Consider the following 23,787-nt stretch of genomic DNA (forward strand, 5'->3'; position numbering starts at 1 on the left):
AGACACAGAATCTGACCTTTTTATACAACAGAATATTTTATTTTCATACAGTGTGGAAAAGTTTTGTCTTTCTTCTTTTGCGCCTGCTGAGAAGAATTTCCCTCAACTCACCAGTAGTCTATGTGGTGAAATGACATACAGCAACATTTTGATTTAAAAAAAAAAACAAACAGCTAGATTTACATCGATCAATCATGCACTGATCACATCTCCTTTAAGCAACTGGTGAGATGGACACAAGAGAACAAAAAATACTGTTTTAAGCCTGTTTCCCTTTATTTAATGATTTGATGAACAATTACAAACACTGCACATAATTAGAGTAGCTGATAAAACTGATTTGAACAGATAAAAGAAAACAAGAATGCAACAATGAAACAGATGAAAACCAGAATAGCCTCGGAGAGTCATACACCTTTAAGAAAGAAAGAAGCATAACTTGAAGTAGGCGTAACGTGAAGGTGGTGTAACTTATAGTTATGCAGGCTGCAGATGGATTATTTTGGTTGTTCGGACAGATCTGACTTCCTGAGTTTAAACTCTATCTCCATGTTTCATAATGGCCATCTTCTGCCGGAGCATTTGGATCTCCAGGTTGAGCTTCTCTCTCTCCAGAAGCAGGTTTTCTCTCTTCAGCTCATCCAGATCTCTATCTGGGGGAGCTGACCCATACAGCTGTGGTTTTAGACCTGCAGGAAAAACAATCAAACAATCCACTGAGTTAAATCAGCACAAGTTAGGAAGGCTAATTTTTAAAGGAATAGTTTGACATTTTGGGAAATGCGGTTATTTGCTCTCAGGGAGAGTTAGATGATGATGATCAATATGCGTCCATTAAATATGAAACAGATAGCAGCCGGTTAGCAGTGGTGGAAGAAGTATTCAGATCCTTTACTTAAAGATGGAGTGCAGGACTTTTGTCTCCCCCTTCTGGCAGTGAGAGTAATTACAAAAACACTGTTGATGTGCTACTAATAGCCTTCTAGTTGTGGCTGTAAAACGGTTGATAAACTGTTTTGAGTGTCACGCAAAATGACTCATTTCACTATCAGAATTTGATCCATTTGGTCCGATAACATTTGGAAAGTCTAGAAGAGCTGCGTGATTAAATTATTTTATCCCCATTCAAATTAGTGGAGAGCTAACTGGAAGTTATTTGTTTGCCCGGCAGAAGTCTGCATTCATGCATTCATCAAGCCAGTGCGGGAATGTCAAACCCAACACCAGATTAAAAACTGTATAATGTGAAATACAGAGAGATTTATCTGGCAGTGACAGGCTTAATCAGATTTGTGTGAACTCGTTTGGCTTGGATGTAAAGGACTTTTGTTTATATGTAAAAGTTCCGCACTCCAGGTTTAAGTAAAAGTGCCAATGCAATAATGTAAAAATACTTCCATTAGTCCTGCATGAAAAATCTTTAGTACTTTAGTACATAAGTGTTATCAGCTTGATGTAGTTAAAGTATTGCAGTAAAAGTAGTGGTTTGGTCCCTCTGACTGATATATTATTATATATGACATAATTAGATTATTAATACTGAAGCATCAGTGTTAGAGCAGCATGTTACTGTTGCAGCTGCTGGAGGTGGAGCTAGTTTGTACTACTTTATGTACAGTTCGCTAGTTTTGTCCAGTGGTTCCCAACCTAGGGGTAGAGGCCCCTCCAAAGGGTCACCAGATAAATCTGAGGGGTCGTGAGATGATTAATGGGAGAGGAAAGAGGAAAAAACAAAGTTCTGATACATAAATCTGTTTTCAGTTTTTGGACTTTTTCTCTAATCTTTGATTTTTGGTGAACTATTGGATCATTTAAACATTTATTGAAATGAAAGCCATGTGAGAAGTTTAGAGGGAAAAATCACTATTTGGTGGAGCTGTTAACAACTCATAGACATCTGAAATGTGACCCCAACTACACACTGCTTTTTGTAAGACGTCAAAAGACAAAAAGGTTGGAAACCACTGGTTTCATCTTTAACAATGTGTTGTATATTAAAAGCGTGTTATATTATCCATTGTGTCAAATCTTCATCTGAAAAGTAACTAAAGCTGTCAAATAAATGTAGCGGAGTAGAAAGTACAATATTTTCCTGTGTAGTGGAGTAGTGGAAGCATAAAGTAGCATCAAATGGAAATACTCAAGTTAAGTATAAGTACCTCAAAATTGTACTTAAGTAGCTTACAGTACTTGAGTGAATGTACTTAGTCACTTTCCACCACTGATCCCCACTCTACATTACTCTGGAAAAGTGTATTGTTTGTATTCATTAAATATGACAGGAATCTTGTTCTGTTAATGTTAAGTTTTTTATTCCAATGTTAATTTTTATACAGTTTTAATTTTGAACATTGCCTTCAGAATAAAGTATGTATGAGTAGTTTGTAAACCGGATTTCCCTTTGATTGTAGGGTATAAAAGGTACAGATGTGTCAAAAGCCATCATTATTACTGCTGTTATTGTGCAAGGTTTACAACTCAGCAAAATTTATTTTTGAGCCATGTGCAGAAATGTGTGTTAGCTGACCCATCAACAGGTCCCTGAGCCACCACACCCTCTGGCACCTCTGAAGTCTCCAGCATGTCTGCAGCCTCCAGCGTCTCTGCACAAGAAACCTGATTTTCTATTTAATGTAATGCTGCATGCGTGCAACGATGGCATCTTGGCTTTGAATATTTGATAAAGTAATATCAAATGGAAATCCTCAAGTAAAGTACAAGTTAGTCGAAATTATACTAAGTAAAATACTTGAGTAAATGAACTTAGTTACTTTCCACCACTGCTGGTTAGTTTAGCTTAGCATAGCATAAAAATGGAAACAGCTAGCCTGCCTAACAACACTTCTAAATCCCACTAAGTAACATGTTATATGTCTTGTTTTTTTCAATCCATCCAAAAGCCGAAGTGTAAAAATTACAATTTGGTTATGTGGGATTATTTCTTGCTCAAGACTGGCTATTAATTAAACAGTGTAGAAACAAGGAAGTTACTACTCCCAGCAAAGAAATAGTATAATGCATATTTTTCTAGTTACCTTCTACGATTATGGACTCGAGTTCAACCTCCACAGGGTAATGATCACTCACATCCAGCGCCTGGAAAATAAACAGTGATTAATTGAGTAATCACTGTTTGGATTTAGCAATTACATCATTCTGGATGAATATGAACCAAGAACAGTTAGACAGAATCAAATCAGGTCATACAAATATACAGTTAACCAAAGGAAAACCTGTTCCCACTAAGTCACATTATGGATCTTGTTTTTTTTATTTTTTTATTTTTTTTATTTTAGCTTATGGTGTCCATTAGAATTGCAACAATTAATCATATTATTTATTATTATTATTGTTTAATTATTTTATCATTATTATTATTATTATTGTTATTTAATTAATCGGCAACTATTTTGGTAATTTTGCACACAAGATATCTAATATAACAGTTGGATTGCAGAGTTGTTTGCTGTTCCTATTCAACATCACTGGAGGATGAATCATGGCGGCCTTTCCTATATTGTCACACTCATAATGGTAATAATAATAAAAAATAATAATAATAAACTTTATTTGTATAGCACCATTCATACAAAAAAAAAATGCAGCTCAAAGTGCTTCACATTGAAAAGATAAAAAAAACAAATGAGAGACATTAAAAACAGTAAACAGGAATACATGAGTAGAATAAAAGGGGGCAGACAAGAAAAATGAAATAGTGCATTACATTAAAAGAGAGCACAAGAATAGCTAAAATTCTTAAGTAAAAGACATAATCACTCATGAAAAAGAACGACACAATTGCACATATTATACCAGATTAGAGTACCATGAAAAGTTGCCAAACATTTTCATCATTAAATATACACTGTAAAAAAAAATGATGGGCGCGCCCCACTCTCCATTTGGAAGGTATTACAGAATGTAATTAGGTTAATTATCTTGTCATTAGCTTGAACCTGGTGATTGTGTAACGTGTTCTCTGTAAGGCCAATCTGAGGTCAGACAAACAGTGGCAGACTTTAGGAGTATGTCACAATAATTAATTTCAGGCTTCATGAAATGAAAGTATGAACATAACAGACCTGCTCCTGAGTGAGTCCGTATGCTTCGTGGAAGTTGAAGGGTTTGGCAGAGTTTGGTACGACAGCCTTGAGCATGTCGTCTCCGTAGATCACTATCCTGAACAGAGAGACATAGATAGATCAATGCTTTAGATCCTTTCATTATAGTTTTGTCAGACCAAAGTGTTTGCACCTCTGTGTTGTTTTTTTTTTTTTTGTGTTACCTGTCGTATGTGTGGTCGTTTTTGGTGCTTGCCGTGGTGTCGACATCATCTCCAATCAGCCAGTGGAAGTTCTTGTCGGTACGGATACGGATGCTCTTCATGTCTTTCTTGGAGACATACGAGCCGTCCGCATTGAAGTCGCCCAGGATCATCACGTTCTAGAGCACAGAGGTGGCAGAACATCAAAGAGCTGCAACATGGAGCTCTATTTCTGTTGGGCTAGTTGGGCTATGATACTTATACTTTTATTCTCTTAATGTAAATTTCCTAGTAGATAAAACATTTTTTATTTCAAACTAAAATTTATTCAACCCTATTTATTATATAAAGGCAGAAATTGTAATATGTTTTCCATACAACTGCACCGTCAATATTGTATTGGTTAAGTTATTACCACCTGGAGTGGCAGAAGCTAGACGTTTCAATTATTTATCCATTAATGTTTGCTATGTATTTTAACCATACATTAATTTAAGTGTTTTCATTATTCATCCATCATTTTAAGCAAACCATACAGTACTTTTACCTATCTAGTTCAATTTATCCATTTTAGCTATCTACTTCAGCTGTTTATCCATTAATTCTGGCTAACTATTTCAACTGTTTATACAATACTTTTAACTATTTCAACTGTTTATCAATTACTTTCAATAATTATTATTTTCTACTTTTTCAATTGTTAAACAGAAAACTAGTTTTCATAGACTCTCAATTCCAACATGTTTGGTCCAGACATTTTAATTCACTTTTTAAATTTAGTTATAATTTTTTTTTTTCAAAGGAGATGATCTATTTTACAATCCATGAACTGGCAACTGCAGAGGACGCGCATGGGGTACGAGTATCCTTGGGTGGGAATCATTGTATTAGATCATGTTTTGTATACCATCAGCAGTACCCTGTCGCTGTTAGTGCACTAATCATGAAATGTCCTTACATCAGTTTTCCACTTCTTCTTGACGTTCAGGAAAACATCATAGAGCTCATCCAGCTCAACCTCCGAGTCCTCTGGTTTGGTGTGAACTGGGATCAGCACCAGGTCCTTCAGCTCTGTTGTGCACACAAACACACACATATCTTTACATCCACACAGTTAAAGCTGACAGTAAAGCCCCTACAGTCGTTTCTTCCTGTAAACGTTGCTGTTACACTAAAAACACTCAAGCCTGATCCTAACCCTCAACCATTTGCTCTTCTTTAAAAACAAATGTTCTTTTATGTACATGACAGGCGTCCTCTACCTGTATTGTGGCATCTGAATCGCAGGATGTAGGGATCTCTGGCGAAAACATCTTCTCCCTCAGTCGCCTCGTCATCAAACTGATAGGAGCCCACCAGGTCCACCATGTCATCCCTGCACACACACACACACACACACACACACACACACACACACGTAATTTGTATTGTAATGCATTATACTTTATTATTATTATATTCTATTTTGCAGCTTCATGCAGCTCCAAAATGATAGACAGACAGACAGACAGACAGATAGATAGATAGATAGATAGATAGATAGATAGATATATAGATAGATACATAGATAGATAGATAGATAGATAGATAGATACATAGATAGATTTCCAAAAGTTATGGGAAAGCTGTAAGAATCTGTGTCAGATGAAGCTCACCTGTACAGGAACATGAACTGCTCCTTGTAGCGAGTTCTTCCCAGACGACTGCTGATCTTCAGAGTGTAGTGATGGTCCGCGTTGGCTCTGAACATACAGAAAGGCAAACATGGTGTAAATGTTACTTTAATTTCCCCTTAAATAGCTGTTGTTTACTATTGACTGGTTAATGTGCTTTCTGCAGTTGGTGTCTGCACTCAGCTAAAGATCATTTATGGAGAAAAAGACATATCATCGCCCTATGAACATGAGTGGACTGTGTGTTTTTAGCCATGCTAGTCCGCCACTTCTGTACAGACTGAAACATTTCAACAACTACTGGATGGATAGCCATTAAACTTTGTACAGACAATCATGGTCCCCAGAAGATTAATCCTAATGTTTTTGGTGATACCCGGACTTTTCCTTTAGCACTACCATTAGTTGAAATTGGTGGTTTTGAGTAAAATATTTCAACAGCTATTGGATGGGTTGACTTGTTCATGTTCCCATCAGGATTTCTTGTAATAACTTTGGTGATCCTTCTCATGTAGTGCGATCATCAGTACAAAATTTCCTAATGACATTCTCATAAGCCTTGGCTGTATTTAGTGCTAATTCCAAAATGGTAGCATGTTAACACAATAAACTAAGATAATTAATATGGTAAACATTATAACTGCAAAACACATTGTGAGCATGTTAGCATGCTGACTGTAGCATTTCCCCAAAGCACCCCTGTGTCTAAGTACAGCCTCGTAGAGCCAATAGCGTAGCTGTGGATGATTAATCTTATTTTTCATAATTTTGCCATAAATTGAAATTCTTGTAAAAATTGTAAGGCTGATAATCTAGCTTCCTGAGAGTAATAATTATAATTATAACAATACTAAAAAATAAGGAGAGAAACGAAGCCTTCACTCACTTGTTGAGTGCCGTCATAAAGGTTTCTACTGAATCTCCACTGGCGTCCACCACCTCCAGGATCACTATGATGTCATATCGAGACACGATCTGGGGGGACAGACAGAGAGGGAATGACCTCAGTGTGACATCAGTATACTATGTAAAGTCTTAAATATGGAGGATCAAACCTGACTTATAAAGAATTAAAAATAAACAATGTGTAATTAATTTGTCACACACCAAGATGTAATATACTGTATGTCTCATTTTATTAATGCATCTTATTATGCATTTATTCATTCTTTTGTTGTTAATTTATCAATATAATTTACCATTTTAAACATTCATTTTTCCAAAACTAATTAGTCACTTAATTGACCAAGAGAGGATTTTCATAATCAAATAAATGTTTAGTCATTTTTCAAGAAAAGTTTATCAAAAATTTGTGGTTCCAGCTTCTCAAATTCACTGACTGTCAAGCAATCTGCATACATCAGTTTTCATTCCAGGAAACAGTGATGTTTTTTTTTCTTCAGTATTTTCTAAAATTTAATAGACTAATTGATTAATCCAGAAAATAATCTGCAGATTAATATAATGAAAATGATTGTTTGTTGAAGCCCCAGTACTATGACTCATTTTATTTCTTTAGAAAAATTAATTGAAAATTAATTAAATTAGTAAGTTTGGATTTCTGATTAGTAATTTAAATTAGTAATTTCTGAATGGCCTCAGCTATTTAATTTAAGGTAAACTAAATTTAAGATTTATTATTATGTATTATAATTGTTGGAATTCTGCCTTCAAAATGACATGAAATACTAATATGTGTTCCAACATTTTAAGCATGAAACACTGTACTTTTTCCTCATGAAGATGAACTTTTAGTGGGAACAGGTGACAGTGTTGCAAGTACTTAACAGTTCTGTATTCAGCATGCGGGCAAGATGTGTGTGTGTGTGTGTTTTCACACTGGCCACTGTTACCTTAACCAGGATATCGAGGACAGCTGGGTCTGACACTTTATTTTTTCCAAACTTCTGGATGTTAAAAGCTGCTACTTTCATGATGGCTGCAGATGAAAAAAGAAAAAGAGAGAGAAGAAGGAGGGAAAACATTATAATTATTATTATTATTATTATAGAGCCTGGCTCTGTCTGAACATGCCGAGGCATGTGTGATAAACAAACTAATCTGAATGTACAGGTGTGTCCCCTGTGTGCAGCTACAGTCTGTGTTAATATTCTGCCGAAACCCGAGGGCTTTACAACTCCACTCACCTGAGGCCTCTGTCAGACGTTAATAACACATACTAATAAAAGAACTTTTTTGATGTAATTACAACTACTTATTACTTATTAAGATAAGACAAACTGTTGGAAGCATGTTTCACACACAGCAGGTGTGTGTTTGACCTTTGTTTCTCCAGGAAGTAACAGAAATTACAATTACAAAAGATTATACTATCATTATTATTATATAATGTTAGTTCTTGTCAAATGAAAATATGAAATTAATAATTTGAAGCATTTAAAAGACATTTTGATTAAATTAGAGAGGATTTGATTAAAATCAGTTTGGAGTCATTTGTATAATTTATCAGCACTTTCTCCCCATAATTGTTTAAATAACAAAATGATTAGAAAATGAACAGCGTGATGAAAATGAATGTGAACTGAAGAAGAGAGTTCAACTGAACAAAATATGAATAATTAAACATGAATATTTTACAATGAACCACAGGAACATAAAACAACAAATGAAGAACGTTGTCTTAGTGACATAAAACATATTTTTTTAATCCTGTGAAGCTATACTTTCACTTTGTTTACACTTTCACATAACAACAATAAAAACAAAAAGTACATAAATATCTATTCTCATGGTCTGTGACTCTGGTTTGTACATATCCATCAAAAAACACAATTTTTATATAATGTCTTTAAACAAGTGATAGCTATATTTGATGTTACAGTACTATTCATTGATATTTTTTCATGTACCAATGAATTTACTGCCACAACTATTCAAATTTTTGAGAACTCATTGAACATGATTTTATAACATAACAAAAGAAGACATTAGTTGAGGTGAATTAAAGAGCTTATTTGCTAAAATGTCAACACTTTGTCCCATGTGTGCTATAATTCATTCATCAGATTAATTAGCTACTTTCTGAGCTTTTCTAACTTACGGCAGCCTGACTGAGGTCAGTGCTTCAACCGAACCGTCTGAGGAAAAATGTTCAATACTTGTTCTAACAAGTTTAAGCAGATTTTTTTTCCAATGCCTCCTCTCCCCCCACCACCTTTCTCCACTGATTAGACTGCCTGCAGCTGTCTGCTTTGCATGAACACAGGATATACTGTTAACATCCTACTGTGCTGTCAGTTTAGCTGTCAGTCTACTCTACAGACTCCAACTTTGCTATTTACCTACATGAAGGGAGAGGTCTCTGGGGAAAAACCAAACAGATCTCCAAATATAATGATGAACCTGTAATTTAACAGTTTTTTCAGGATGTAAAAAAAAAGGAAATGCATCATCTCAAAGTCAAACAGCTCAGTACTTTATATCTCATAACATGTTGCAATTCTCTCCACTTCTGTATTGACTATGAAGTTCAGTTTAGTCGTATTCAGTGGTGGGAAGTAACTATGTGTATTTCCTCAAGTACTATATTTACGTACATTTAAAAGTACTACTTTAGAATTTTCATTTAATTTTTACTCCACTTCATTTATTTGACAACTTTAGTTACCCATTACTTCTCAGATTATGTTTATTTATGAAGTATTTCCTTGAATCCAAAACAGTTTTCATGTGATGAGCTTCTAAAATACAATACGCTGTTATATAAATGAGTTAAAATGACCTTTGTCAGATAAAACCTTTTAAAATGTAAACTTACTGATTTATGTATCTGTGATAATATTCCAATAATATAATACACAGTAAATGATAAAAGGGCTATTCTGCATAATGAGCACTTTTACTTTTGATACAAGTACTGAAATTTAGTTGTTTATTATTATTATTATCAATATTATTGTGTTACTGTGACGGTGTTGACTTAATTAGAGATATTTTTGCATGTTTGCATAAGGATAAGAACATAATAAATATATTTTAAAATATAATCATAAAAGTACATTTTGCCAAAAATATTATGTAATGAAAGTATGTTTTTTGTGTATTTTTACATTGTGGTACTTCGTGGAAAATTACATAAGTACAATTTTTTTTTTTTTTTTTTTTTTTTTTTTTTTTTACTTTTCCAGAGTAATGTAGAGTGGGGATCAGTGGTGGAAAGTAACTAATTACATTTACTCAAGTACTGTAAGCTACTTAAGTACAATTTTGAGGTACTTGTACTTTACTTGAGTATTTCCATTTTAAGCTACTTGATACTTCTACTCTACCACTACAATTCAGATGCAAGTACCATACTTTTAACTCCACTACATTTATTTTACAACTATATTTACTTTGCTACATTTCGGATTAAAATTTTACAACAAATAACACGTGACGAGCTTGTAAATTACAAAACATTGTTTATGATTAGTAGCACTAGTATTATAGTGACAGTAGAGAGACGACATGCAAAAAAGGTCTGCTGCTAGATTTCAACCGACGTTGCAGTTTTTTGGCATGCGACTACCGGGGTGGGTACCTAGTACTTTTAATCCTTGATTAAATTTAGCTGATAATACTTATGTACTTTTACTTAAGTAGGATTTTAAATACAGGACTTTTGTTTGTATTGGAGTGTTTTTACATTGTGGTTTTGCTAGCGAGTGTTTGGAACATAGAGTGGAAGGAAATGCATTGTGCTGGATGTTCAGTTATGGCTGTTTTGATCATTTTGTCCATCATGAACACTGCTCATGATAAAAGTAAGCTAGGAGCAAACTACCAACATTTCAACTCTTAGAGGAAGAATAAAGCCATAATATTCTGAGAAAAAAAGTTGCAATTATGAGAATGAAGTTGTAATTTCAAGAGAAAAAAATGTAACTATATGGGGAATAAAAATCGTTATTAGAATAAAGCTTTAATGTGGTGTCAGTTTCCTAAAACCAATAACACTGAGGTGCTTATTGGTGAAACCCAAAAATTTAAAATTCCACATCTCTTATTTTAACACACAAACTGACTGTTTTCATCTGACGGGGTTATAAAATAAAGAACATTTTGTGTAATACAACTTAATTCTCAGTTCTCACAGTTTTTTGATAAAATAACTACTCTAATCTTACAATATTTAAGATATTAAATATACTTAAGATTTAAGAGTAGATTTTATTGACTTTTTCTTGTAAAACTATGACTTTGTTACTGACTTTTTTCAAAACATTACAATTTACTTCTTGTAATATTATTTTTCTCAAAGTTACAACTTTATATTCACAATAAACCCCCCAAGAAATGCCCCTAATTCTTTGTTGTAACATAGATAAAAGACTGAACTGATTGTTAGTAGTGTCTTGCCCTTAACTGTTTTGAGCTTTGCACAATCCTCACCGACATTAGGAGATCCATTTCCACTTTATGACATCCATACATTCACATTAAATGTCTGTTTTGGCAGCGGCACACGTTCAGCTGTCTGTGTAGCAGCCTCAGGACATGTTGTTGCAGTAGTTCAGGAATGTCATTCATTTGTAATATTCTATATATCTGATAAGATGTTAAATCTGAGTGTTCAAGTGTGTCTCTTGTATTAAGGCAGCTACAGTATGTGTCAACATTCCCACAAAACCTGGCAGCTTTACAACTCCATTCGCCTGAGGCCTCTGTAGGTGGTTAATGATACACACTATAACAAAAGAACCTTTTTGATGTGGTTTAAGTACACGCTATAAAGATAAAACATATGTGACCTACATGGTTGGTTTCAAACGCAAAAACAAATTGGCTGACTGTACAGACCTGTTCATTCTTCAATCCAAAAAGAAGCAACAATAAAAGGAATTGCCAAAAACCAAAAAGGGACCATTTTCGATTGGTTTTTTGATTCTGACACAAAAAATGTTTTTTTCTGTTTTTGGTTTTGAAACAAATAACAGATTTATGTTTTTGAATAGGGATTATCCGATGATACCTGGACTCATACTGTTGGCAGCATGTTTCACTGACTCTGACTGTGCATAGCAGGTGTGTGTTTCACCTTTGTTTTTCCAGGAAGTAACAGAAATTACAACAAAAATGTTATGGAAAAAAACATATAATGATAGTGCTTGTAAATTAAAATATGCATCACAAAATGTGAAGAATTTAAAAGACACTGATTAAATTAGAGGGGATTTGATTAAAATCAGTTTGGAGTAATTTCTATCATTTAGCAGCACTTTCTCCCCGTAACTGTTTAAATAGCAAAATGATTAGAAAATGAACAGCATGATGAAAATGAATGAATATTTTACAATGAACCACAGGAACATAACAAAACAACAAATAAAGAACAATGTCTTAGCGAGATTGTGAAATGGAGCAAAATTTTTAAAAAATCTTGTGAATCTATACGTAGATTTCACATAACAGCAATAAAAACAATAAACATAAAGTACATAAAAAACTATTCTCATGGCCTGTAACTCTGGTTTGTACATATCCTTCAAAAAACACAATTTTTATATCATGTCTTTAAATAAGAGATACCTATACTTGATGTAACAGTACTACACATCTACATTTTTTTCACATACTAACAAATTTGCTGTTTGCTGCAGGTCACTGTCTCACCACGAGAATGCCATTCACTTGGAAGTTTTACGGTCCAGCTAGAAGGTCACGCCTCTTTTCAGGAATTACATCACACACCCTCCTGGAAGCAAGTAGTAAACATGCTACCGCCCGGCTGTCTCTCACTGGTTGTCAGTTATCATTTATGGGCGACTCAAACAACAACAACTTTATCTCCAGAAGTCGATTTGCATGTGTATTTTGGAGCTTGTCCAACTAGTTTGAATTTATGCTATCCAGTCAAGTGACCAAAGTCTGCAGTCTAAACCTGCTCTATGTGAAAAGTGCCCTGAGACAACCTCTGTTGTTAATTGATGTTATATAAATAAAATTGACTTGGCTTGACTAGCTGATAACTGCAACAAAGTGCCGACACGCCTACTTTTCCTCAGAGCAGATAATGGTATGATGATGTTGTTGTAAACACTGGTATCAGATATCAGTGTTGCCCTGACGAGTTTTACATCTTATGCAACTGTCATACTGTTTCACTCTTTGTTTCTATCGGCTGGTGACTTTCCTACAAGCTCTCTCACTATAGGCTGTGTGAAAAAATGGGCGTTTTGGTGCCTGGGTGTATTTTGGTTTACCACTTGCTTCCATCTTTAAGCCCTTTTCAACAGCAGGAACCTTTTAGGAGCTCATGAACTCAGACCTGTGTTCATTTTTAAATTGCATGTTAGCTCCAGTTTTACTTCCTGCCCCACAAATAGTACCTCTTAATTTTATGCTTTCTGATCAGCCAGCAACCATAAAAGTTAAGTTAATAATAGAGTTCAAACACATTCCTCCGGACTGTAACAACTTGTGTACAGTATTCTTTCAGACTGTAAACGAGGACTGGCTGAATCGGTGTCAACATCAAGATTTTAGATGACGATCAAGATTTTTCCTCTTGTGTTACTGGTGTTTAAATGATACTTATGCAGCTAACATACTGAAGAAAAACATTAAGGCAGTTGGCAACAAATCCAACTGAAACCCTTAAATCTGTTTAAACTCAAGGCCAATGCCATCCTGTGACACTGCTGAAATTCAATTTTTATCATAGAGGTTTTTATTCATGTAAGCCACATGACACTGGATGTTGATGGCGGTCTAAAATTGGTCCAACATCAGACAAATATCTCACCAACTGTTGAATGGATTACCATCAAGTTTGACACAGACATTCTCCAAACTAGATTTTTTGTTGTTTCCATCCAAAACAACCCATGCAATGTTCTCATGTAATCTTCAGCAGTGAAACTGTGTGACAGCACAAATATTTGAACAAATGTGAATGGAGTATGTGAAGTCCTGCATATTTCCAGGAGCTTACTGGGAGCTTCAGGTTTCACTGCTGTTTTATCTCTTTGTTCTCTGTCAACTTCCAGTTTTTTTTTATCTCATCCTGCAGCTGCAAACGATGCTGTAGGTAAAAGGTGGTCCTGTGACTTTTCCTCTTGTGCTACCATGAGGTTGGTTTTTTTTAATCATGTACTGAAATGTCTTTACAACAATTGGATGGTTTGCTGTGAAATTTGGTTCAGCCTCCATCGGCCTCAGCTGTACTGTGTTAAGTGCTAATTAGTGAATTTTAACAAGCTAAATCAACTCAGAACTACACCTGTAGTGCTTCAGTTTGTCATACATTTTTCATATTTCAACACATTTGTAATGATAGTAATAAATTGACTTTTATTGCAATTTTGTGTAAAGATTTTGGTTTGGGGGCCAGTGAGGGAGCAACCTCTAAATTTTATGTTGTGCTTCAACCGCCCTATATGGGGACATAACAACATGGTAACCATTATACCTGCGAAAGATCAACATGCTACAACCCCAAAAAGTTAAAAATCAGCTACAATTGATCAAGAACTCTGCAGCCCGACTGCTGAACAGGAAGGAGAGAACACATTACACCTGTTATAAAATCCTTAAATTTGTTGCCTGCCAGTTTCCCATATTGATTTTGAAGTTATTTTACTGGTCTTTAAAGCACTTCATGGTCTTGACTTGCACGCGCCTACATGCCTCACATAGTTACAATGTATGAACCAATACGGCCCCTCAGGTCATTTGGCAGCTTTTAGCTTTTAAACTCTGCTGCTGGAACAAGATCTGAGAGCAGCTGGAAGTGTTAAACTTAAAACTTACCTCTTTAGTCTGGCTTTTAAGTAAGAATATTTATAGACATTATTTACCTTATTTTATTTTATTGTTTTGTATTTATATTGTAAACATTTCATTTGATTTTATTTATTTATTTTTCCTTCTTACCAATTTTATTTGTCTTTGTTTTTCATCTAGTCTCGTTTTTATTTCACTCAATTTTCTTTATTATTATAGTTTGTAAATCAATTTTATTTTCATATTTTTTATTTCTCGTGTGCATTAGTCTCAAATTGTTTTACTGTTTGCATTTGTTAAATGTTATTATTGGATTGTCAGTCATCCGTGAAGCACTTGAAATTGCACTAATCTGCATGAAATGTGCTATACAAATAAAGTTTGATTGATGTTAGCTTTGTCATTTTGATGCTGTTAGCACACTGATGTGAGTTATTTCATTATCTCCGATTTGTATTATGGATGCATGAACAGGTACGCTGCAACTCATCAATAAATTAACACATACAGGGACCATTTTCCACAATAAGTACTTTTCACATCTGGTGAATTTTACTTCTTATGCTTGTTTGCTTTTATTGAAGTCAAATTTTACTCAATATTTTTCCATTGTTTAACTTGTATGTTAAATAAAGCATTTGACTAACTCTTGCATTAAAAACATAACAACAAAGGCTCACATAAAAGCCATTTAAACTACCAGTACCACAGATCTGTACTCGAATGACTCAACTCAGATTTTCTACCTGTTGTCTTAGGCCTACCTTTGATGAGAGGAGGTTGTTTCATTGTCTGAAGACAAATATGTTAAGACTCTCAGGTATTTAACTGACAAAAGAGGAGGACAACAAACAATAAGAGGCTTTGTTTCTCACCTTCGAGAGTCGATTCTGCTGCTGCTGCTGCTGCTGCTGACAGGAACTCAGGTGAGATTTGTTTATTTACAGTTAGGGTGCAGTAAAATGGAAGACAAAGAGGGAAAGCCTCGTTCACTTCACACGAGGCTGTTGCTCTTAGATCTGATCTGCAGTCACTCAGAGGGACAATATATTCTACAGAGGGTGACCACAGACAGTGTGATTGGTTGAAAGCCAACCAATAGCTGGACAGAGACAGAGGTAGAGAGAGAGAGAAAAAAAAAACAAACACAAGTATCCCGCCCTGTTTTATGTTTATATGTGTTAAAAGGTATGTGTGTGTGTGTGTGTGTGTGTGTGTGTGTGTGTGTGTGTGTGTGTGTGTAAGAGGATACGTTATTTGTAAAAGGATCTGTAGGCCTACCTTAGCTGTAGGGTGATGGGTGGTATTAGAAACAGGATTGACTCAGGTGACAAAGACAAGTTTGTTTTGTCCAGTTCATCTTTCTGCTGTGAGAGCTTTAAAGGAGCTTTAAAATGTCCTTGTGTGTGTGTGTGTGTGTGTGTCAGAGAGGGAGGGAATGTTTGTCTGCTCTTGGTTGCTCAGTAGCAAATCTACAGAGATCAGACACCATGAAACCCTCAGTACAATGACAACTAACACACCCTATAGGAAAGGGTTTACCCTTCAGAATACCCAAAACATCACTCTTGTTTGTGATGACATTTGCCTTCGATAGTGACGTTGGACTTGGAATTGAAGTTGGAATTGTAAATGTCTCATCAGTCACAGATAAATGTGTGACTAATCCTTAATGAAGCTTTCAGAGAGCAGAGAGAGTTTATTCTTTAGTTTTTATGCTTTTTGTTTATGGAGAAAAAAAACATTTTTTTGAATAAATATGGTTTAAATACAAAAGTGTGTATCAGCTGCACAAAAATGTTTTTAAAAAGCTGAAATATTTTCAATTCTGTATATTCTGGGTCACATTAGGGCTAAAAGAAAAAAAATGTTTAGGGTGTTTTTACTGATCTCAAATGTAAAATCGGGTCAAATTTGACCCTGAGCACAACTGTGATTTCAACATGAAAAACACGCTTAAAGAGAGACGGAATCAGACAGAGTTGTAAACAACAAAGCAAACACTCATTCCTCTGATATCTCTCTGATTTCAATAAATGATTGGACCTGGATTTAATCAACATGTATATATGATGAGATTACAGACACAGAGAGTGTGTCTGAGTAGTTAAATACCACACATGCCAGTGTAGCTCATTTATTCAGCGGCTTTGATCTATAACATATAAACTGAGCAGTAATATTACGGAGTGAGTCTCAGGCGGTTTTATATTCTCACGATTAGAGTGACAGACAGTTAATAATGACAAAGCAACTGACGAAACCAAAGTGATGTAAGAAGGTACTTAACCAGTTGGCCTTTGATCAGAGCAGGGATTAACGAGGGATCGTATGCCTATTTTCAAGGCCCATTTGATGACGATCTCAAATTGTGTACCTCATCATCTAATCCAATCCAATTACTTTACATAGATATCCGATGTGAAAACCATCTCGAACTCGTTCACACCATAAAAAAAGACATACAAAACATCAATTATAAATTAAAATATGCTCACAATTACACACATAAACGGGGAGAGGAAAAGTTAATGTTACCAATAAAACACAACTACCACATTTAAGTGCCAGGCATGATTAGACAGTCTTAACATTTGTATGCTGTACAGATGTTATTTTGAGAATCCTCACATCCTGCTTGTTACCAAAAATTTTGTGTCACTATAGAATAAAGATTATATTTTATTGACAGTAAATGTAGAGAGACGGGAAACACAGGGAGAGAGAGAGGGATATGATATGCAACGAAGGTCCCTTGGCCAAGAGTCAAACTGTAGATGTTGCAGTTACCGTACACACCTCAACCATTAGGCCATCAGGGTGCCCACCATAATTAAATATTTGATATATTTATTCTACTTTACTGGTAGTAATCAAATTTGTCATCAACCGATGAACATTTATTCTGTTGAGTAAACTTTCACAGTACAAAAAAGGACAAATAAAAGGAAAAGTTCCTGTAAAAATATCGATGAAGACTTTAAGATGTGTCTGAAAGCTCTGGAAGAAGCTTATAAGTGGACCCTTATTTAAGATTCTCTTGTAATTTTTTCCAAGGTCGGAAAATGAAGTTTAACACTTAATCTACTGATAATGCTTGGATTTATTTTAATAAGTTTAGTTGATAACAAATAGAGCTTTAGAGAAAGTTCAGTCAGGAAGATTACTGTATCTTTTGCATGCTCAGGTCTGTAGTTTCATTTATTTATTCACTCATAATTTCCTTGTTGTCATTACCCGGGGCCATCAATTGAGATATCAACTGTTCACCTCAGCTAGTCACGTGTAACCAATAGCACAGTGGCACACCTTCACTGTCAGCCTATCATCTTGCAGCTGTATTTTTTTTTAGATGTTTTCTTCCTCTCCGCCTTGGTGCTTTTATGCTTCCGCCATGCGCACCCAACCATGTCTCCATCACCACCCAGTCTCTACAAATTCATCAGTGCATCACTTCAGCAACCTTATCAGCCTTATCAGTCTCAAAACGTCATCAGCCACCGGTATCTGGACTCCATGGAGGGATTTATCTTGTTGCTGCACAGGACCGATGTGTCTCAATTACAGAATCTCCCTGTAGAGTCTAAGCACCAAATACTTTTCACAAGACGTAATCATCAACATCATCTGTATGATAAACAATTCTTTTTTGGCTTCAATCTATTGTCTCTCCTGATGAAAATACTTATCAGCAGTTGTCAAAGCACTACATGATGCTATGATATTTCTTGCTTTGTCTGACAGACAGTCTGAAAACCCAAAGAGATTCAATTTAGAAACATTCACATTTGAGTTAATTCATTAACATTGTAATGTAAGTCAATCCCATTGGCTTACATTTTTCTGATTTTCTCCTGATCAACCCTGTTCTCACCAAGAAAATATCAGAAGTAGAATCATTTGTTCAGTTGCTTTAAACAACCTACAGGTATTTTCCTGACAAGCAGCCTGTCTGTGCACATAACTGAAACTGTATCGCATTAAATTACATTTTTTATCTGTCCTTTTGCAATATTATTTTATGTCCCATCACGGTATCCTGTTTCAGCACATCATATTTAATATGCTGTTCACACAAACAAACCTTTGCTGCGTCAGTGAGAGACATCGATGGGAAAGATGACTCTTGACAAAAGGTAGGTGGATGCTGATCAGCCAAAGTAAATAAACTTCTCTTAAATTTCCTCCTACCACACTTGATGATTCATTTATTCTTATGGTGTTTTGACAGGTGAAGTAATCTCTGTCGGTGGCACCTCAGTAATGTAAATAGTTCCCGGATTTTTCCCACATACTCTGCCATAGAAAAGTCTCGACAGCCACCTACGTCTGCTGGAATTCAGATGATATTCTTCTCTTTGCCAGAGGCCCTGTAAGGAAGCAAGCTGCTGCCAAAATGTGTTTCAGTGGAATTTTAAATGATAATTATGGTAACACTGAATTGTGAGTACTTACTGAGAAACACATCTGGAACAACCTGACAATGGATGAGTCGCTAATAACTCTGAATTGAGGACAATATAGTCCTAGAGTTAGAACAGATTTAAATATCTGTGAATCGACACCACTTTCTTTATGATTCATTCCTGATTAACTTTGATCAGCACTAAACTAATAACTGATCATTAATTACTAATTACTTAAACATTAGTTACTATTTTTGTGCACTCCCAAGTAATATCTCATGACATTCATCATTATGTTTCCATTATTTACCCTTTTTATGTCCCATCAAGTAAACAATCATCCAACAAAACTAACAAGTAGCTACTGAGTTTTTAGTTAATATTTTATTAATAACAAACCAAAAACAGCAGGATTATTATAAAATCTTTTAATCATCATAATCAGAGCACATATACATTAATATTCATGATGCCCAGTAGCCTTTGGTTCAGAATTAATCAGGAACAGCATTTATGAACTTATTATTACATAATGATTCATTAATAAAGTATCTCCCTGTCTGTCCTCTACTAACTCATCATTATAGTCCTTGATTCAGAGTTATGGAGGAACTTATTAACGATTTATCAAATATCATTCATTCCTCCCTTGTTCCTTCATGACTATTGTTATGAAGGAACGATTGTGTGCACCGTATGTCATCTTTGTGTTTTTATGTGTTTTAAAACTGTGTCATCTTTACAATCTCTGCTGAACTTTACAAAACACTGTTGATTTGGTTTTACTCCAATTTTCTTTTTCTTTTCTTTTTTTTTTTTGCTTTTAGTCATCTTTATTGTAGCTGCTTTGACTTTGACTGGACTTTCTGTTGACTTTTATCACCTTTATTCATGTGTTTGACTCTCTCCTTTATTTTTATTTCCTGAGATTTGCCCAGTTTCATTAATTGTGTTTTTACTTCTGTGTAACTTTTGTTTTGGAAAGAAATGTATAAAGCGATGTTATAATGATAATGTTTATGGACCATAATGTTTTTCCATCATTTCTGGATGACGTGATGGAAACTAAACCAGAAATATGGGATTAACAGTGTGTTTCACGTGTGTTTTCCATTCTTACAGAAACAGCCTACAAGACAGGACTTGTCATGGTTTCTTAGCATTCTTCTCATGAAAGGTATGTTGAAATGTTAACTCCAAGCAGTGTGACAGTTTGTTATCATCATATACATCATCAGCTATCTTCAAAATGCTCCTGATGGCCTGATGAAGCTCCACCTCCTACCATGCGACACAAACAGGAAAGAGAGTTATTCTTTGTTACTCTGACAAGAGATTCACAAACTGAGAGACAGATATTAAAATTAATCGCCATAACTGAGGAAGGATTGTCACCACGATACTGAATACTTCTCTTCAAATCTGCTGCCAACTGAAAAGAGGATGAATCAAAGTGAAAGTAACTGAGGAAACTTGTTACAGCAGTGAGGGAAAACACAACTGACTGTCTTCCTGTTTTAGCCTTCGGCTGGGTGTGTTTTTGGCTTCACTCGAAGAGGAAATGGCTTCCTGTTTAGCAAAGGATCTCTCCTGTCCTGTCTGCCATGACATCTTTAAAGATCCTGTTGTCCTGTCATGTAGCCACAGCTTCTGCAAAGCCTGCGTGCAGAGCTGGTGGAGAGAAAAACTACCACATGAGTGTCCGGTTTGTAAGGAAAGACATTTACTGAGTGATCCACCTCGTAACCTGGTATTAAAGAATCTGTGCGAGACCTTCTTACTGAAGAGAGATCAGAGAGCTTCAGCAGGGTCTGAGGCTCTCTGCAGTCTGCACTTTGAGAAACTGAAACTCTTCTGTCTGGACCATCAGCAGCCAGTGTGTCTCGTCTGCAGAGATTCAAAAACACACAACAACCACAGATTCAGACCCATTGATGAAGCTGCACAAGATCACAAAGAGGAGCTCCAGAAATCTCTGAAGCCCTTGCAGGAGAAACTGAAGCTCTTCAAAGAAGTTAAAGGAAACTGTGATCAAACAGCAAAACACATTAAATTTCAGACCCGAAACACAGAGAGACAGATTAAGGAGCAGTTTAAGAAGCTTCACCAGTTTCTACAAGAGGAAGAGGAGGCCAGGATTGCTGCTCTGAGGGAGGAGGAAAAGCAGAAAAGTAAAATTATGAGGAATAAGACTGAGGCTCTGAGTAAAGAGATAGCAGCTCTTTCAAACACAATCAGAACCACAGAGGAAGAGCTGAGAGCTGAAGACGTCTCATTCCTGCAGAACTACAAGGCTGCAGTGGAAAGAGTCCAGCAGCACCCCCTGCTGGATGATCCAGAGCTGGTCTCAGGAGCTCTGATAGATGTGGCCAAACACCTGGGCAACCTGACCTTCAACATCTGGAACAAGATGAAGGAGATGGTCTCCTACACTCCTGTGATTCTGGATCCAAACACTGCTCATCCAGGGCTCATCCTGTCTGAAGATCTGACCAGTGTGAGACGTGGAGAGACACAGAAGCTTCCTGAAAACCCAGAGAGGTTTGACTATTATTGCATTGTCCTGGGCTCTGAGGGCTTTAACTCAGGGACTCACAGCTGGGATGTTGAGGTTGGAGACAGTACAGGCTGGGTCCTGGGTGTGGCAGCAGAGTCTGTCCAGAGGAAGGGAGACATAAAGTCTGGATTATGGAGAATAGGGTTATCTAATTGTAAATACGCAGCAGTCTCCCCATCAGTTCCCCACACTACTCTCTCAGTGAAGGAAAAGCTGCAGAAGATCAGAGTTCATCTGGACTGGAACAGAGGAAAACTGTCATTCTCTGATCTTGATACTAACACACACATACACACCTTCACACACACTTTCACTGAAAGACTGTTTCCATACTTCAACAACAGGAATGAACTCCAACTAAAAATATTGCAGAGAAGACTCTGTAACAGTGGAACAGCCTAGTTAGAGATGATGATGAAGCATGAATAGTAATACTTTTTTTAAAAGGAAATGCTGCACACTTAGAGCTCTTTACTGTGTATTAATGAGAGTTTATTATCTGTTGTGCTTGTAAGGTGGCTCTGATAAGTTTATAGTTTGGTTGGCAGCTTGTATTCAAAGCTTGATTCCAATGTTGACCCAGAATCATGGAAAAATTACATCAAAATGTCCACGTAAACTTCTCAAACCACTCCTGCAGCATAACCAGCTTCTGCAGTGCTGATATTCTCCAAGATTTTTTATTGAGTTTGTCTTGTCTTTTTAGAGAGCTTGAGTTGGTTCTGGAAATGTTGACTGACATATATGTATGTGAAAATACTAGACTTGATATTTAATTGATGTTGCATATTATGATTGGCTGTTTCAATACTACACACTAGCATCGGCATCAGTTATAGTATTTGCTTTTATATGATAGTCTAACAGTGTAGTCAGACTATCATATAAAAGAGTAAACATTTTTTGGTTCAAGTGTTGAAATTATTATCAGTATTAATATATGTAGTTAGAAGACAAAGTGGACATAAGTTTGTGCCACAATCATTTCTTCAATATATCGTAAAAAGCAATGTGATTATACTAATCAAACATGTCACTCTGTGCTCTTTAGCTTCTTTGCTAACATGATAGTTATATTTGCTTACTAGTGTAACTTACCCAGGAGCTCACAAATGTTACTGTTTTTTAAAGTCTGTTTACAAATGTACAAGACTTACCTTTTTCAGAGGTATTTTTTCATCAGCTCATACATGTCTTTGTTAGTTTTGACAGGAATAGTTATCCTGGAATATGAAGTAGCAAAAGTTAACCAAGTCTCAAAATAACTTTGGCTGACTAGTCTGTAACTTCATCTGCTAGGTCTGTCACTTTTTATTCAAAATTTAAACTACAATTTCAACATGGGAAAAATTTGTAATGTTTGATCAAAGACCAGCTTCAAATTTAACAGTGTGTAGAAGCACAACAGGCTCCAGCGAGGGGTTTTCCTTAAATGCACTGTGAATGACTGTAGGAGCCATGGCATGCCCTGTTGGCCTATAAAATAGGCTGTTGTTGTTCTCTTGCTAATGAAAAGTGAAGAAAACATGGCTGTTTGTCAATGACAGTAAAATTAGTTTAGGAGTATAGGTTCATATTAATTCAGACAAAATATGTTTGTTTGAATTAATTCTAATTAGATTTATTGAAAAAGTTTTACTCCTATTACCAACCCAAACTTAACCCCACAGTAATTTTCTGAGAACTTGTCAGTTGTTAATTTTAGTTACTGTGGTGTAAAGCTACTGAAATGCTGAATCATTGTAAGGTCAAGATGTCTTGTATGACTTTAACAGGCATGTAACCTCTCTCACACTCAGTGGGGGCCTGACGGACCATGTGACGTTGCAGGGGTTCAACTCTTATTAGTTTGTTGCAATGACTGGCTCCTTCCACAGATAACGAGGGGAGCTGTTTGCATCAGTTTATGACCTTGTTGTCTCTTGTGCCGAGGTATAAGTCAAGTATTCTTTAAACATTTGTATTGTTTATTTTATTCTGTAATTGCATTCTGTGTGTGTACAATAGCTTCCTAGGCTCAAAATTAAAGTACTTTAATCTAAGACAACAGAGACCTGACCAGAGAGTTTTGGGGTTAACATTTGTAGAAATGCTCCCTGCAAGTCTAAAGCCAGGGCTACAACCTGTCAAATGTTTTTCTTAAGATGGAGAAGTCATGAC

The 23,787-nt window shown here is 35.7% G+C and overlaps 2 protein-coding genes across 3 annotated transcripts; one reads left to right on the forward strand and one right to left on the reverse strand.

Moving 5' to 3' along the window:
* Window positions 1–252: 252 nt before the first annotated feature.
* On the reverse strand, window positions 253–15,699 carry dnase1l4.1 (deoxyribonuclease 1 like 4, tandem duplicate 1). Of its 2 annotated transcripts, none has more exons than XM_044349296.1 (10): window positions 15,540–15,699; window positions 7,791–7,876; window positions 6,824–6,912; window positions 5,920–6,006; window positions 5,527–5,639; window positions 5,223–5,335; window positions 4,286–4,443; window positions 4,083–4,179; window positions 3,036–3,096; window positions 253–689 (listed from the first exon to the last, which is right to left on the reverse strand). In XM_044349296.1, the coding sequence occupies exons 2-10, from the start codon at window positions 7,869–7,871 to the stop codon at window positions 535–537; spliced, it is 954 nt and encodes a 317-aa protein (XP_044205231.1). In that variant the 5' UTR covers window positions 7,872–7,876; window positions 15,540–15,699; the 3' UTR covers window positions 253–534. The 2 variants fall into 2 exon arrangements, with proteins under 2 accessions (XP_044205231.1, XP_044205232.1); XM_044349297.1 differs by lacking the exon at window positions 15,540–15,699 and adding an exon at window positions 13,874–13,998.
* Window positions 15,700–19,549: 3,850 nt separating this feature from the next.
* On the forward strand, window positions 19,550–22,776 carry LOC122980977 (E3 ubiquitin-protein ligase TRIM39-like). Its single transcript, XM_044349449.1, has one exon. It carries the CDS (start codon window positions 20,632–20,634, stop codon window positions 22,027–22,029), a length of 1,398 nt encoding a protein of 465 aa, XP_044205384.1. The 5' UTR covers window positions 19,550–20,631; the 3' UTR covers window positions 22,030–22,776.
* Window positions 22,777–23,787: the final 1,011 nt, after the last annotated feature.

The sequence above is a fragment of the Thunnus albacares genome, chromosome 4 (assembly GCF_914725855.1).
Source record: "Thunnus albacares chromosome 4, fThuAlb1.1, whole genome shotgun sequence".
Lineage (NCBI taxonomy): Eukaryota > Metazoa > Chordata > Actinopteri > Scombriformes > Scombridae > Thunnus > Thunnus albacares.

Bases quoted from the DNA above. Each gene is read 5' to 3' on its own strand.
- LOC122980977 (XM_044349449.1), top strand. From the start codon at position 20,632: ATGGCTTCCTGTTTAGCAAAGGATCTCTCCTGTCCTGTCTGCCATGAC.
- dnase1l4.1 (XM_044349296.1), bottom strand. From the start codon at position 7,871: ATGAAAGTAGCAGCTTTTAACATCCAGAAGTTTGGAAAAAATAAAGTG. The intron at 4,444-5,222 runs GTAAGGACATTT...TCTGTGCTCTAG, and splicing joins AGAAGAAGTGGAAAACTGAT to AACGTGATGATCCTGGGCGA. The intron at 3,097-4,082 runs GTCTGTTATGTT...TTTATTTTCCAG, and splicing joins ACGGACTCACTCAGGAGCAG to GCGCTGGATGTGAGTGATCA.